A 12,299-nucleotide genomic window follows, 5' to 3' on the forward strand; every position below is an offset into this window, starting at 1 on the left:
TTGTTTCTGCTGCTGCAGCGCAGCAGCAGCAGCAGCAGCAGCAGCAGTATAAACCCTCTGTCTTATTTATTTAAATCTTTTCAGCAAGACCCTACTGATGCTTTATCAAAGTTATTAGGCGGCACACACCTGGGGGCCCCTCACTTGGGGGCCCCCTATCTTCATCGCGCTTTATCTCGCATTAGATCTTGCGTCAGCAGCGAAGACAGAGAAGAATGTAAAATGGTTTTATGCGTTCGTAATGGTGTGCATACACCCCAAACCCTAAACCCTAAACCCTAAACCCTAAACCCTAAACCCTATAGTCGTAGCTAAACGGATGGATAATACAGCTTGTGGGCGTCTATACGAATTTCCTATCTCTATTCAATTTGTTTATACATGCATGCATGCATGCAGCACATGCATGCATGCATGCAGCACATGTTTATACATGCATGCATGCATGCATGCATATAAACAAAGTTAGTGTAGTAGCGTCTGTGCGAGGAGGTTCATTGTATGTTTCTTTTGGGGCTTTGTTTGCATGCATATATAATTATTTCTTCTGGGGCTTTGCATGCATGCATTGAATAATTTCTTTTGGGGCTTTGCATGCATGCATGCATTGCATAATTTCTTGTGGGGCTTTGCATGCATGCATGCATTGAATAACTTCTTTTGGGGCTTTGTTTGCATGCAGATTTAGGAATGGGGCGAGGTAAGGTGGCTGCGCAGTGTGCGCATGCAGCTCTGGGTGCGTATAGAAAAGCAAAGAAGGCATCGGAAGCTGTTATAGCAGCAGAGATGCAGGGGGGCCCCCCTGCTGCTGCTGCTGCTGCTGCTGCTGCAACTTGGAAGGCAATAGAGCGTCTTGCTTTGTGGCTGGACCTCTGGGAGCAGCGAGGCGAGACAAAAGTTGTCTTAAGATTTCCTGTACGTACACCCGAAAACCCTAAACCCTAAACCCTAAATAAACGACAAAGAGAAGAATAACGAATATAAACGCTGCACAAAGACAGCACAGAGCATGCAGATACTCAAACTGCATACTGGCGGACTATGATGTGCATGCGAAGCCTGCTGCAGCTGCTGCTGCTGGTGTTGCTGCTGCAGATGCTGCTGCTGCTGCTGTATCAGCTGCTGCTGCTGCTGCTGCTGCTTGCTGCTGTTGGTGTAATGCTTTTATTGCGAGTTTATTGCTCTTAGTTGCGTGTCTGACGTTTGTTTATTTTGTCTACTGTCTAATATTTATATTTATATTTATATTTATATTTATATTTATATTTTATTATTTCTGCGGGTTGCTGAGGTGTATCTGCAGGATGAAGAAGCAGGATTAGATATTGTAAAGGCAGCAGCTGCAGCGGGCCTCAACGTCTGCTGCGTACGCGACGCTGTAAGTTTTAGGGTTTAGGGTTTAGGGTTTAGGGTTTAGGGTTGGCAGGTGGGAGTTAAGCGCGGCTGCCCGTCTGAGGTGTACGCACAGCAGCAGCTGTATGCTGCTGCTGCTGCTGATGCTGCTGCAGTATTTGCTGTACTGATTGTTGCTTTGGGGGGCCCCATGGCTTCTCCTGCTGCATGCAAGGGCTCTCTTGGGGCCCTCCCTGCAGCAGCAGGAAACAGAGGGAGCGAACTGTGCTGCAGCAGCAGCAACAGCAGCAGCAGCAACAGCAGCAGCAGCTAGCCTTGCATGCAATCTGTGTGGATTGACTGGGCTGCAGGGACGCACACAAGTACCTCGAGGCTCTATGACTGCTATTGCTGTGGGGCCAGGTGAGCAAGCAGCAGCAGCACCACATAGCATAGACCCGGTAAATGCAGGCCCATACATTTTTGCAGCTGTTGTACGTATACCTTTTCTTCTTGCTGCTGCTGCTGTTGCTGCTGCTGCTGCTGCTGCTGCTCAGCCCCAATTGGCCGCATTGACAAGGTGACGGGACACCTGAAGCTGTTATGATGCCTCTGTCTCTTTCATCTTATTAGGGGCCCCCACCTCTCTAATAATATAGGGGGCCCCTATTAATGCTTTGGGGGCCCCCCACACCCCCTCGAGTTTGTAGGGGCCCCCAAGTGCTGCTGAGGGCCCCTAAGGACATTTAAAGGGCCCTCTAGGATATCTTTAGGGGCCCCACAGGCCCTCTAAGGGGCCCTACGGTCCTTTAGGGGGCCCCCTAGGATCTTTAGGGGGGCCCCCTAGGGCCTTTAGGGGGCCCCCAAGGGCCTTTAGGGGGGCCCCCTAGGATCTTTAGGGGGGCCCCCTGGGGTCCTTTAGGGGGCCCCCTAGGGTCCTTTAGGGGGGCCCCCTAGGGTGCTTTAGGGGGCCCCCTAGGGTCCTTTAGGGGGCCCCCAAGGGCCTTTAGGAGGGCTCATGTTCGTTTGCTGCTGCTTCCCTGAGTTTTGTCTCTGCTGCTGCAGCAGCAGGTGTCTCCAGCATTGTTGTCTAATTTTGCTTTCTTGCGTTTTCATTCACACCGTTGTTTTGCTACGCTTGCTGCTGCTTCTGCTGCAGCTTTTGCCGAAGCAGAAGCAGCAGCAGAGCACAAGCAGCAGCACGTGCTGCTGCTGTTGCTGCAGCACTTGCTGCTGCTGCAGCACTTGCTGCAGGTGCGTGCCTCCGCAGCGCTGCAACCTCATAATTGTTTTGTTTTCTTCTTGATTATCTACGAGTCTTTCAGTTGTCTCTGTTTGTCTTTATTTTATTTTATTTATTTATGTCTTTGTCTTGCGTTGTCTGTCTTTGTCTCCGTCTGTAAAGAGTCTGTTGTTGCTGAGAAACTGTCTCCTCGTATTTGTTTGTTTAAACCCCCTTGTCTCTGTTTGCTTATTTTCGTCTGTCTCTCTGTCTCTGTCTCCTTCGTACTCCTTGCCTTACTCTGTCTGTCTCCACTTAGCTGTCTGTCTCTGTCTCTGTCTTCTTATCTCTTACTCTGTCTCTCTGTCTCTGTCTCTCTGTCTCTGTCTCTCTGTCTCTGTTTATGTTTGCGTTTCTGTCTCTGCCTGTCTCTCTGTCTCTCTTTCTGTCTCCGTCTCTGTTTTTGTCTCTGTCTCTCCTTCTCTGTCTCCTTTTATCTGTCGCTGTCTCTGTCCTCCTTTCTCTGTCTCTTTGTCTTTGCTTTTGTCTGTCTCTGTCTGTCTCTTTCTGTGTCTCTGTCTCTGTCTCTGTCTCCGTCTGTCTCTGTCTCTGTTTATGTTTGTGTCTCCTTCTGTCTCTTTTTGTCTCTGTCTCTCTTTATTTCTTTGTCTGTCTCTCTGTCTCTCTATCTCTGTCTCTGTTTCTGTCTCCTTTCCTGTCTCCCTATAGAGCAGCAGAACAGCAGCAGCAGAACAGCAGCAGCAAAGCAGCAGCAAAACAGCAGCACTTGCTGCTGCATGTTGCATAGATTAGCCCTTAGCTTCCCCGCCAGTACGCAGAGTTGCTGCTGCTGCTGCTACTGCTGTTGCTGCTGCAGCAGCAGCTCACAGCTGTAGCAGGAGCCTGCAGCTGTTACTGTTGCTGTTGTGGTTGATGCTGCTGCAGCAGCCTGCATCTCGCAGCAGCAGCAGCAGCAGCAGCAGCACATCTTTTGGGGTGTACGTACACCGCGGTGTTTAATAAATAAGCAAAGACATAAACCCTAAGCTGCAGATATCTGCTGTCTCCTTTCCTTCTGCTGCTGTTTATACACTGTGAACAGCAGCAAACAAAATAAGAGAAAGGAGACAGTAGAACAGCAGCAAACAAAACAGCAGCAGCAAATTTGTCTCCTTTGCTGTTTGTCTCCTTTTCTTGCGTCCCTCTCTTCTCTCGCGCTGCAGCTCTGCTGTCGCTTTAGGCACCTAAACCCTAAACCCTAATCCTTGAGCTCTAAACCCTTGACAATCAAACCTAAACCCTAAACCCTAAACGATACACTCCTTTTACTCTTCTTCTGTCTACCCTATTCTGTCTCCTTTGTCTGTCTCTTTTGTTTATTTGTCTCTATTTGTCTGTCTCCTTTCTTTATTTGTCTCTATTTGTCTGTCTCTTTTGTTTATTTTAATTGCGGACACCCGAGTGCATGCGCCCCACAAAATAATTGCAGGTGTAATCCGACAGTATGTGCAAACGAATGTTCTCGCTGCTGCTGCAGCTGCTGCTGTTTCTGCTGCTGCTGCTGCTGTTTCCGCTGCTGCTGCTGCTGCTGCTGCATTCGTCTGTCGGAGGTAATCCCTCACTGACAAGCCCCACAAACACGTAGAGACAGAAAACCTAACTGCTGCTGCAGCAACACAAGCTGCAGCAGCAACACAAGCTGCAGCAGCAGCACAAGCTGCAGCAGCAAAACAACCTGCAGCAGCAGCACAAGCTGCAGCAGCAACACAAGCTGCAGCAGCAACACAAGCTGCAGCAGCAGCACAAGCTGCAGCAGCAGCACAAGCTGCAGCAGCAACACAAGCACAAGCTGCAGCAGCAGCACAAGCTGCAGCAGCAACACAAGCTGCAGCAGCAAGACAAGCTGCAGCAGCAAAACAACCTGCAGCAGCAGCACAAGCTGCAGCAGCAACACAAGCACAAGCTGCAGCAGCAGCACAAGCTGCAGCAGCAACACAAGCTGCAGCAGCAAAACAACCTGCAGCAGCAACACAAGCTGCAGCAGCAACACAAGCTGCAGCAGCAAAACAACCTGCAGCAGCAGCAGTACCTGCAGCACCAGCAGGATATCAAGCTGAAGCACGCGCTGCAGCAGCAGCATGAGCTGCATCATCAAAAGCTGCAGCAGCAGCAGGATATGTAGTAGCAGCAGGAACTGCAGCAACAGCAGCAGAAACTGGTGCTGCTGCTACATAAGCTGCTGCTGGAGAGTGTAGGTTTATGTGTCTCTTCTGCGTCTGCTGCGTTTGTGCTGCTTCGCTAACTCTCTCTCTGCTGCTAGCCCTCTTCGTCTCTCTTTAAACCCTCTACCCTTTCTGTTTTTTGTTTTTCTTTTGCTTTTGCTGCTGCTGCTGCTTCTGCTTCTGCTGCTGCTGCTGGTGCTGCTGTGTCGGTGTCTCCTGTGTCTCCTCATTCGTCTTTCCCGGCTGCTGCTCCTACTTCTACCCCTGCCCCTGCTGCTGCTGCTGCTGCTGCTGCTGAGGTGTCTCCTGTGTCTCCTTCCCTCTGTTCTTCTGTCTCTGCTGTCTCTCCACTGTCTCCTTTTAATATATTTTAACTCCCAGCTGCGGCTGCGGCTGCGGGGGGCTCTTGCTGCTGTGCTTCCTGCTGCAGTAAACCTGAAGAGAAGCAGCAGCAAATATAATTAAATTCAAGCAAAACATAAACAAACAGAAGGAGACATCGAGAAGAAAAAAAAATAGCAGCAGCAGCTGCAGCAACAGCAAAAGACGCAGAGGCAACAGCTCCAGCAGCAACAGCAGCAAAACCAGCAGCAGCAACTAGAGCAGCAACAGCAACAGCAGAAACACCAGCAGCAGCAGCAGCAACAGCAGCAACAGCAACAGCAACAGAAGCAGCACCAAAAGCAGCAGCAGCAACTGCAGCAGCAACAGCAGCAGCAGCAACAGCAGCAGCAACAGCAGCAGCAGCAGCAGCAGCAAACCTTGAATCAAGTGTCCGCTTGTCCTCTGCTGCTGATCGCCACCTGCTGAAGCTGTCTCTATCTGTGGGGCTCTTCCAGTGGGGGCCCCTATAGTAGGGGCCCCCTCTAGAGTTTGCTGCTGCTGCTGCTGCTGCTGCTGCTGCTGCTGCTGCTGCTGTGTCTGTCTCCATTGCTGCTTCTGGTCTAGGAGTTAAGCTGAGAAGAATCACAAAGATAACACGACAAAAACAAAATAAAGAAGGAGACAGTTAGATTAAGAAAGGTAAAAAAAAAGAATAAGAGACAGTCAAAGGAGACAGAAGAAAATAAAGGAGACATCTCAAAGGAGACAGATAAAATAAAAACTAAATTAAGTTAAATTAAACTAAATTAAATTAAACTAAAATAGCCTAAATTAAACTAAATATAATTAAACAAAATATAATTAAATAAAATATAATTAAAAGGAGACAAAAGAGCTAAAGATTTACACAGCTCGGCAAGACGGCGGGTGCAGCCTGGATGTCCCCTCTTCTCCTAAATCAAACAAACCGTTTAAAAGTAAAGAGCGAAAGCGACCCCCTGAAGACTACAAATAAAACAAATAAAGACAAAAGGAGACAGCATCCAGACAAAAGGAGACACCACCAAGACAAAAGGAGACAGCATCCGCACAAAGCAGATTAAATATAGAGAAAACGAGACGAAATCAAACAACATAGAAAAAGAGAGAGACAAATACACTAAAGGAGACAAACAATGAAGCAGCAGCAGCAGCAGCAGTAGCAGGAGCACTAGCAGCAGCAGCAACAGTAGCAGCAGCAGCAGCAGTAGCAGCAGCAGTAGCAGTAGCAGCAGCAGCGAGCACAGACCTGTACAGCTACTGCGTCTCTAAGTAGAGCTGTCTCCTCGAGACCTGCTGTATCCCCTGTTAAAGCTGCTGCTTCATTTCCAGCAGCAGCAGCAGCAGCAGCCATTGTGAAGTTGAGCGTAGGGCGCAGCTTCCTTATGCGTGAGGGGTCTGCTGCTGCTGCTGCTGATGCAGCAGGCATATCCGCAGCAACAGCCGGACGCAGCAGCAGCTGATAGCTCTTACCGTCTTCGCTGCTACCTATGGACACCACCCTGAAGCAGCAGCAGCAGCAGCAGCAGCAGCAGAAAAGGCATCACAGAATAAAACTCTAGGCCTTTAAACATACAGAAGAACTGCAACAGCAGCAGCAGCAACAGAAACGCAAAAGAAGCAGCAACAGGAGCAAGACAAGCAGCAGCAGAAGCAGCAGCTGCTGCAGCAGCGAGCAGCACGGCGCACTGCAGCAGCAGCAGGTGGATCAGCAGCAGCACGAGCAGCAGCACCACCAAAAAACAGCAGCAACAGCGCCACAAACAGCAACAGAAGAGCAGCAGCAGCAGAACAGCAGCAGCAGAACAGCAGCAGCAGCTGAACAGCAGCAGCAGCACAAGCAGCAGCATCACCACAACGAGTAGCAGAAGAGCAGCAGCAGCACAACAAGCAGCAGCAGCAGAGCAGCAACACAAACAGCAGCACCACCACAATCAGCAGCAGCAGCAGCAGCAGCAGCAGCAACTTGCCTTCTCCACTTGGAGAGTTGCTGCAGACAGATTCTAACGTCAGCGTCTTCGTCTGCTGTTTGCTGCAGTTGCGTCAGGCTTGAGATTTGCTGCTCGATGGCAGCAAGCTGCTGCTGGTGCTGCTGCTGCTGCTGCTGGTGCTGCACCTCACCCTCCTCAGCACCTTCCTCCAGCAGCTGCTGCAGGTGTTTCTGCTGCTGCTGCAGCTGCTCCTGGTGTCGCATGAGCAGCAAATCACAGGGTCTACTTCTCTGGTGCAGCGCAGCAGCAGCAGCAGCAGGAGAGGGAAAGGCGATGCAGCACTGCTCAATGCGGCTGTTAAACGCATCCACATCCTGCTGCTGCTGCTGCTGCTGCTGCTGCTGCTGCTGCAGAGGGGCTATGAATTCGACTTGCAAAGGGTTGAACGGCTGGAAGAAAGATAATACATCAAACGGAGACACAACACCGCCGCACACCAGCAGCAAACTGCTGGGTACCGGCTGCAGCAGCAGCACAGCAGCAAACCACACAAACAGCAGCAGCAAACCGCATCAGAAGCAGCAGCAAACTGCACAAGCAGCAGCACCGACACCTATATATAGCCACCAGCTAGCTAGCTACTACCAGCTAGCTGCAAGCAGCTAGCTGCAAATGCAATACAAAGGTAAGGCAGGTGAGGAAAGGCAGCAGCAGCAGCAGCAGCAGCAACAGCTACAGAAGCGGCAGCAGCAACAGCAACATCTACAGCAGCAGCAGCAACAGCTCCTATAGTAACCGCTACAGCAGCAGCAACAGCAGCACCCGCTCCAGTATCAGCAGCATCCGCTGCAGTAGCAGCAGCAACAGCAGCAGCGGCAGCAGCACCCGCTGCAGCAGCAGCAGCAACAGCACCACCTACCGGGTCATCTTGCTGCAGCAGCCTTACGTACTCCCAACCTGCATCAGGTATATTGAGGGCTTCAACGCAGACAGCGCGCAGCAGCTGCAACCATCTTCCCCCTGTGTTTGCTGCTGCTGCTGCTGCTGCTGCTACACAAGGGCTGGGGCGCAGCAGCACTTGTCGCCTCGGCTGAGGCGGTGGCGTCTGTCGCTGCTGATGCTGCTGCTGTTGCTGATGCTGCTGCTGTTGCTGCTGCTGCTGTTTCTGCTGCTGCTGCTGCTGGCTGCGGTTTCTTCTCTCTTGTTCAATCACCTCCTCTAGCGACAGCTGCAGCAGTGGATTTGCTGCTGCTGCTGCTGCAGCATCAAGACCTTCAGGGGGCCCCTGTCTCTCCGGGGCCTCCCAGGTAATTAAGGGGATAGACATTTAGAATGAGACAACGAGGGTTTAGGGTTTAGGGTTTAGGGTTTGAGGTGCTGAGCTGCCCTGGTCGGCAGCAGCAGGCTGTTAGAATCTGCAGCAGCAGCAGCAACTGCTGCTGCTGCTGCTGCTGCTGTTGTGCTTCCCGTTGTTGCTGTGGATGCTGCTGTTGCCGCCGCTATCGTTACTATTGCAGCAATTGCTGCTGCTGTTGCTGCTGCTGCTGCTGCTGCAGAGGGGGCCCCCTGCTTGGGCTGCAGTTGCTGCAGGTAGCAGGAGCAGCAGCAAGAGGGGTCTGTGGTGTACGTACAGCTCAGCAGACTTAGCTGCAACTACTTTATATATAAAATTATTTTTAAATAAATTACCTTAGCGGCAGCAGCACGCGCTTTGCTGCTGCTGCTGCTGCTGCCGCCGATTATTGGGGCTGTCGCTTATGCTGCTGCTGCATGCAGCAGCAGCAGCAGCAGCAGCAAGCCAAACACAGCTGTCTGTACAGCTCAGCAGCCCTTTGCTGGTCTTCATACATCAGACATCCGCCTCTACGAATTGATAGACAACCCTATTATTCTGTCTCCTTTATCTGTCTCCTTTTAAGGTGTATATATACTTTAAAACGAAGAGCTGTGTATACACTGCAATTCATAATGAGCTTCTCTTCTCTCCTCAGCTGTACTGCAAGAGGAGCAACAGCAGCAGCAGCACAACGCCTCCACGCATTTGCTGCTGCTGCTTCTGCTGCTGCTGCTGCTCCTGCCGCTCCTGCTGCTGCTCCTGCTGCATGCTTCCGCTGTACACACACACTACAACAACGGAGATACAACAGCAGCAGCAATAACAACAATAACAACACTAGCAGCAGCAGCAACAACAACAACAACAGCAACAGCAGTAGCAGCAGCAGCAGCAGCAACAGCAGCAGCAGCAACCCCATTGACAATGTGAAGCTACTTAAAGACGAAGTCGTTTATAGAGGATGGAGGACAAGTACGCAGCAGCAGCAGCACCAACAGCAGCAACAGCAACAGCAGCAGCAGCAACAGCAGCAAGAAGAATTCAATGCTTTGCTTTTATTCGTGCTGCTGTGTGCCGCTTGCTGCTGTTTATTCTGTCTCCTTTTGTCTTTAATTTATTTATTTATTTATTTGTTTTTTCTTTTATCGCTGCTGCAGCTCTTCTCTGCTGCTGCTGCTGCTTTTTACTGTTTTTGTTTGTCTCCTTTTGTCTCCGTCTGTCTCCTTTTGTTTATATTTTTTATTTTGTTTGTCTGCATTATTATTATTACGTTTAAATGCCTTCCTTGTTTATTATCTTCTTATATATATATATATATATATTCTTCTGTCTCCTTTTGTCTTCATATATATATACATATACGTAATTTATTTATTCTTCTGTCTCCTTTTGTGTTTATATATATATATATTCTTCTGTCTCCTTTTGTCTTCATATATATATATGTATATATTCATCTGTCTCCTTTTGTCCTCATATATATATATATATATTTATTTATATATTCTTCTGTCTCCTTTTGTCTGCAGTAAAGCGTCGGTCTGTCTCCTTTCCTGACGGCTCTGTTCATTCGTTTGATGTCTCTGACGCACCGCCTGCTGTTATTTGTCTACCTTTCTGCTCTACTACAAAAAAGCTTACACTTCTTAGGGTAATACTCTTCTTGCTGCTGCTGCTGCTGCTGCTGCTGCTGTTCTTTCTCCTGCTGCTGTCGCTGCTGCTACCGTGCTGCTGCTGCTTTTTCTTCTTTTTCGTGATGCTGCTACTCTTTCTCCTGCTGCTGCTGCTGCTCTTTCTCCTGCTTCTGCTGCTGCTGTTCTTCTCGCTGCTGCTGCTGTCTCCTCTCTTTCTTCTGTCTGCTTTGGGTTCGCGTGCTGTTGCATGGTGCTGCCTGTTGTCTCTTCTTTGCTGTCTCCTTTTTACCTTTCTTCCTTCTCTCTGTCTCTTTTCTGTCTCCTTTCTTCTGTCTCCTTTCTTTATTCTGTCTCTTCTCTTTGTTCTGTCTCTTCTCTTTATTCTGTCTCCTTTCTTTCTTCTTTATTCTGTCTGCTTCTGTCTCCTCCTGTCTCCTTCTGTCTCCTTCTGTCTCCTTCTGTCTACTTCTGTCTCCTTCTGTCTTGTTTCAGTTTATAGTGTGTCTTGTCTTTATTCTGTCTCCTCCTGTCTCCTCCTGTCTCCTTCAGTCTCCTTCTGTCTCCTTGTGTCTCCTCCTGTCTCCTTTTGTCTTGTTTCAGTGTATAGCGTGTCTTGCTTTTATTGTATTTGTTTAAAGGAATACTGCCCGGGGCCTAACAAAGGACTGTTCGGCGTTGTCTGCGGTCTCTACGAACAAAAACATCACAGCATGCAGCACTGCGCTGCATGCGAGACAGAAGAAGAGGCTGGAATAGTATATCTTATTTCTCTGTCTCTTCTTTTATATCTTTTTCTGTCTCCTTTTATATATGTCTCTCTCTTCTTTTATATCTTTCTCTGTCTCTCCTTTTATATCTGTCTCTGTCTCCTTTTACTTCTCTGTATCTCTTCTTTTATATCTTTCTCTGTCTCCTTTTATCTGTCTCTGTCTCCTCCTATATCTTTCTCTGTCTCCTTTTATCTTTCTCTGTCTCTTCTTTTATCTGTCTCTATCTCTGCTTCTATATCTTTCTCTGTCTCCTTTTACTTCTCTGTATCTCTTCTTTTATATCTTTCTCTGTCTCTTCTTTTATATCTTTCTCTGTCTCTCCTCCTATATCTCTCTCTGTCTCTTCTTTTATATCTTTCTCTGTCTCTTCTTTTATATATTTCTGTCTCTTCTTTTTTATATCTTTCTGTCTCCTCTCTTTTATATCTTTCTCTGTCTCCTCTCTTTAATATCTGTCTCCTTTTTATATCTGTCTCCTTTTCTGTGTCTCTTTTCAGTATTTTATCTGTCTCCTCTCTGTCTTCTCTGCTCTTTCTTCTGCCTCACCCAATTCCTTTCGCTTATATTCTTACCTGTTTAAGCTTGAGGTCTAGGGTTTAGGGTTTAGGGTTTAGGGTTTAGGGTTTAGGGTTTAGGGTTTGTGTGCAGCGAGGAGGGCGTTTGGTGCCCATAATGAATTCTTCTGTGGTTTTACCTGGGGCTAAGTATACAGCACAGCCTTATCTCCCTTATTTAGTTATTGACGGGCAGAAGGTAATCCAATTAGGGTTTAGGGTTTAGGGTTTAGGGTTTAGTGATGCACGACCAGAAACTAATCCTGCTGCTTTTGCTTCTGCTGCTGCTGCTGCTGCTGCTGCTGCAGCTTAGATATACTCCCACCACTGGCGCGCAGCAGCTGCTGCTGAGTTGATTGTTTAGTATCTTCTGCTACTGCTGCTGCTGCTGCTGCTGCTGCTGCTGGTGTTCAGGTGTATGGGGACCGCCGGGCAGCAGATGCTGACGAGCTGATTGAAGTGTACGAGCTGCATTATAAAGAGGCACTGGATTTAATCTTTCAGGGGCGAGTTACGAGCACAGGGGCGATGATGGTTCTCTTAGGAATTGAGAAGCTTAAACAAATTAATTTAATATAACTGCGTGCATGCAGCTGCGTCGTCCTCCAAGCCCCAACACAACCATACAACTCCTGCCTGATGCATGCACCTGCACCACCACCAGCAGTTGCAGCGGCAGCAGCAGCCACAGCAGCAGCTGCTAGAGCAGCAGCAGCAGTTGCGGCTCCTGTGTATTCACATCAAAAACTAACTTCACCCGCAGCAGCAGAAGCTGCAGCAGCAGCAGCAGCTGTAGCAGCAGCAGCAGCAGCAGCAGCAATCCTCCGCCTTGATGTATTTAATTTTCTGTTTTTTGTTTGGCTTTGATACGCCGCCACCACAACCACCATATCTTTTAAACTTTTAATCTAATATATATATATATATATATATAT

General features: G+C 48.8%; 2 protein-coding genes across 2 annotated transcripts; one reads left to right on the top strand and one right to left on the bottom strand.

Annotated features, from left to right (window-relative positions):
• Positions 1 to 690: 690 nt before the first annotated feature.
• On the top strand, positions 691 to 4,736 carry EAH_00043850 (peptidyl-tRNA hydrolase PTH2 domain-containing protein, putative; the record flags this gene model as incomplete). The annotated part of the gene is made up of 5 exons (XM_013394942.1): positions 691 to 915; positions 1,304 to 1,378; positions 1,427 to 1,507; positions 1,704 to 1,793; positions 4,227 to 4,736. 5 exons carry the CDS (start codon positions 691 to 693, stop codon positions 4,734 to 4,736), a joined length of 981 nt encoding a protein of 326 aa, XP_013250396.1.
• Positions 4,737 to 5,720: 984 nt separating this feature from the next.
• On the bottom strand, positions 5,721 to 8,397 carry EAH_00043860 (hypothetical protein, conserved; the record flags this gene model as incomplete). The annotated part of the gene is made up of 4 exons (XM_013394943.1): positions 5,721 to 5,732; positions 6,389 to 6,627; positions 7,066 to 7,591; positions 7,990 to 8,397. The coding sequence occupies 4 exons, from the start codon at positions 8,395 to 8,397 to the stop codon at positions 5,721 to 5,723; spliced, it is 1,185 nt and encodes a 394-aa protein (XP_013250397.1).
• Between the last annotated feature and the right edge of the window lie 3,902 nt (positions 8,398 to 12,299).

The sequence above is a fragment of the Eimeria acervulina genome, genomic scaffold (genome assembly GCF_000499425.1).
Source record: "Eimeria acervulina Houghton genomic scaffold, Eah_scaff594, whole genome shotgun sequence".
Taxonomy (NCBI): domain Eukaryota; phylum Apicomplexa; class Conoidasida; order Eucoccidiorida; family Eimeriidae; genus Eimeria; species Eimeria acervulina.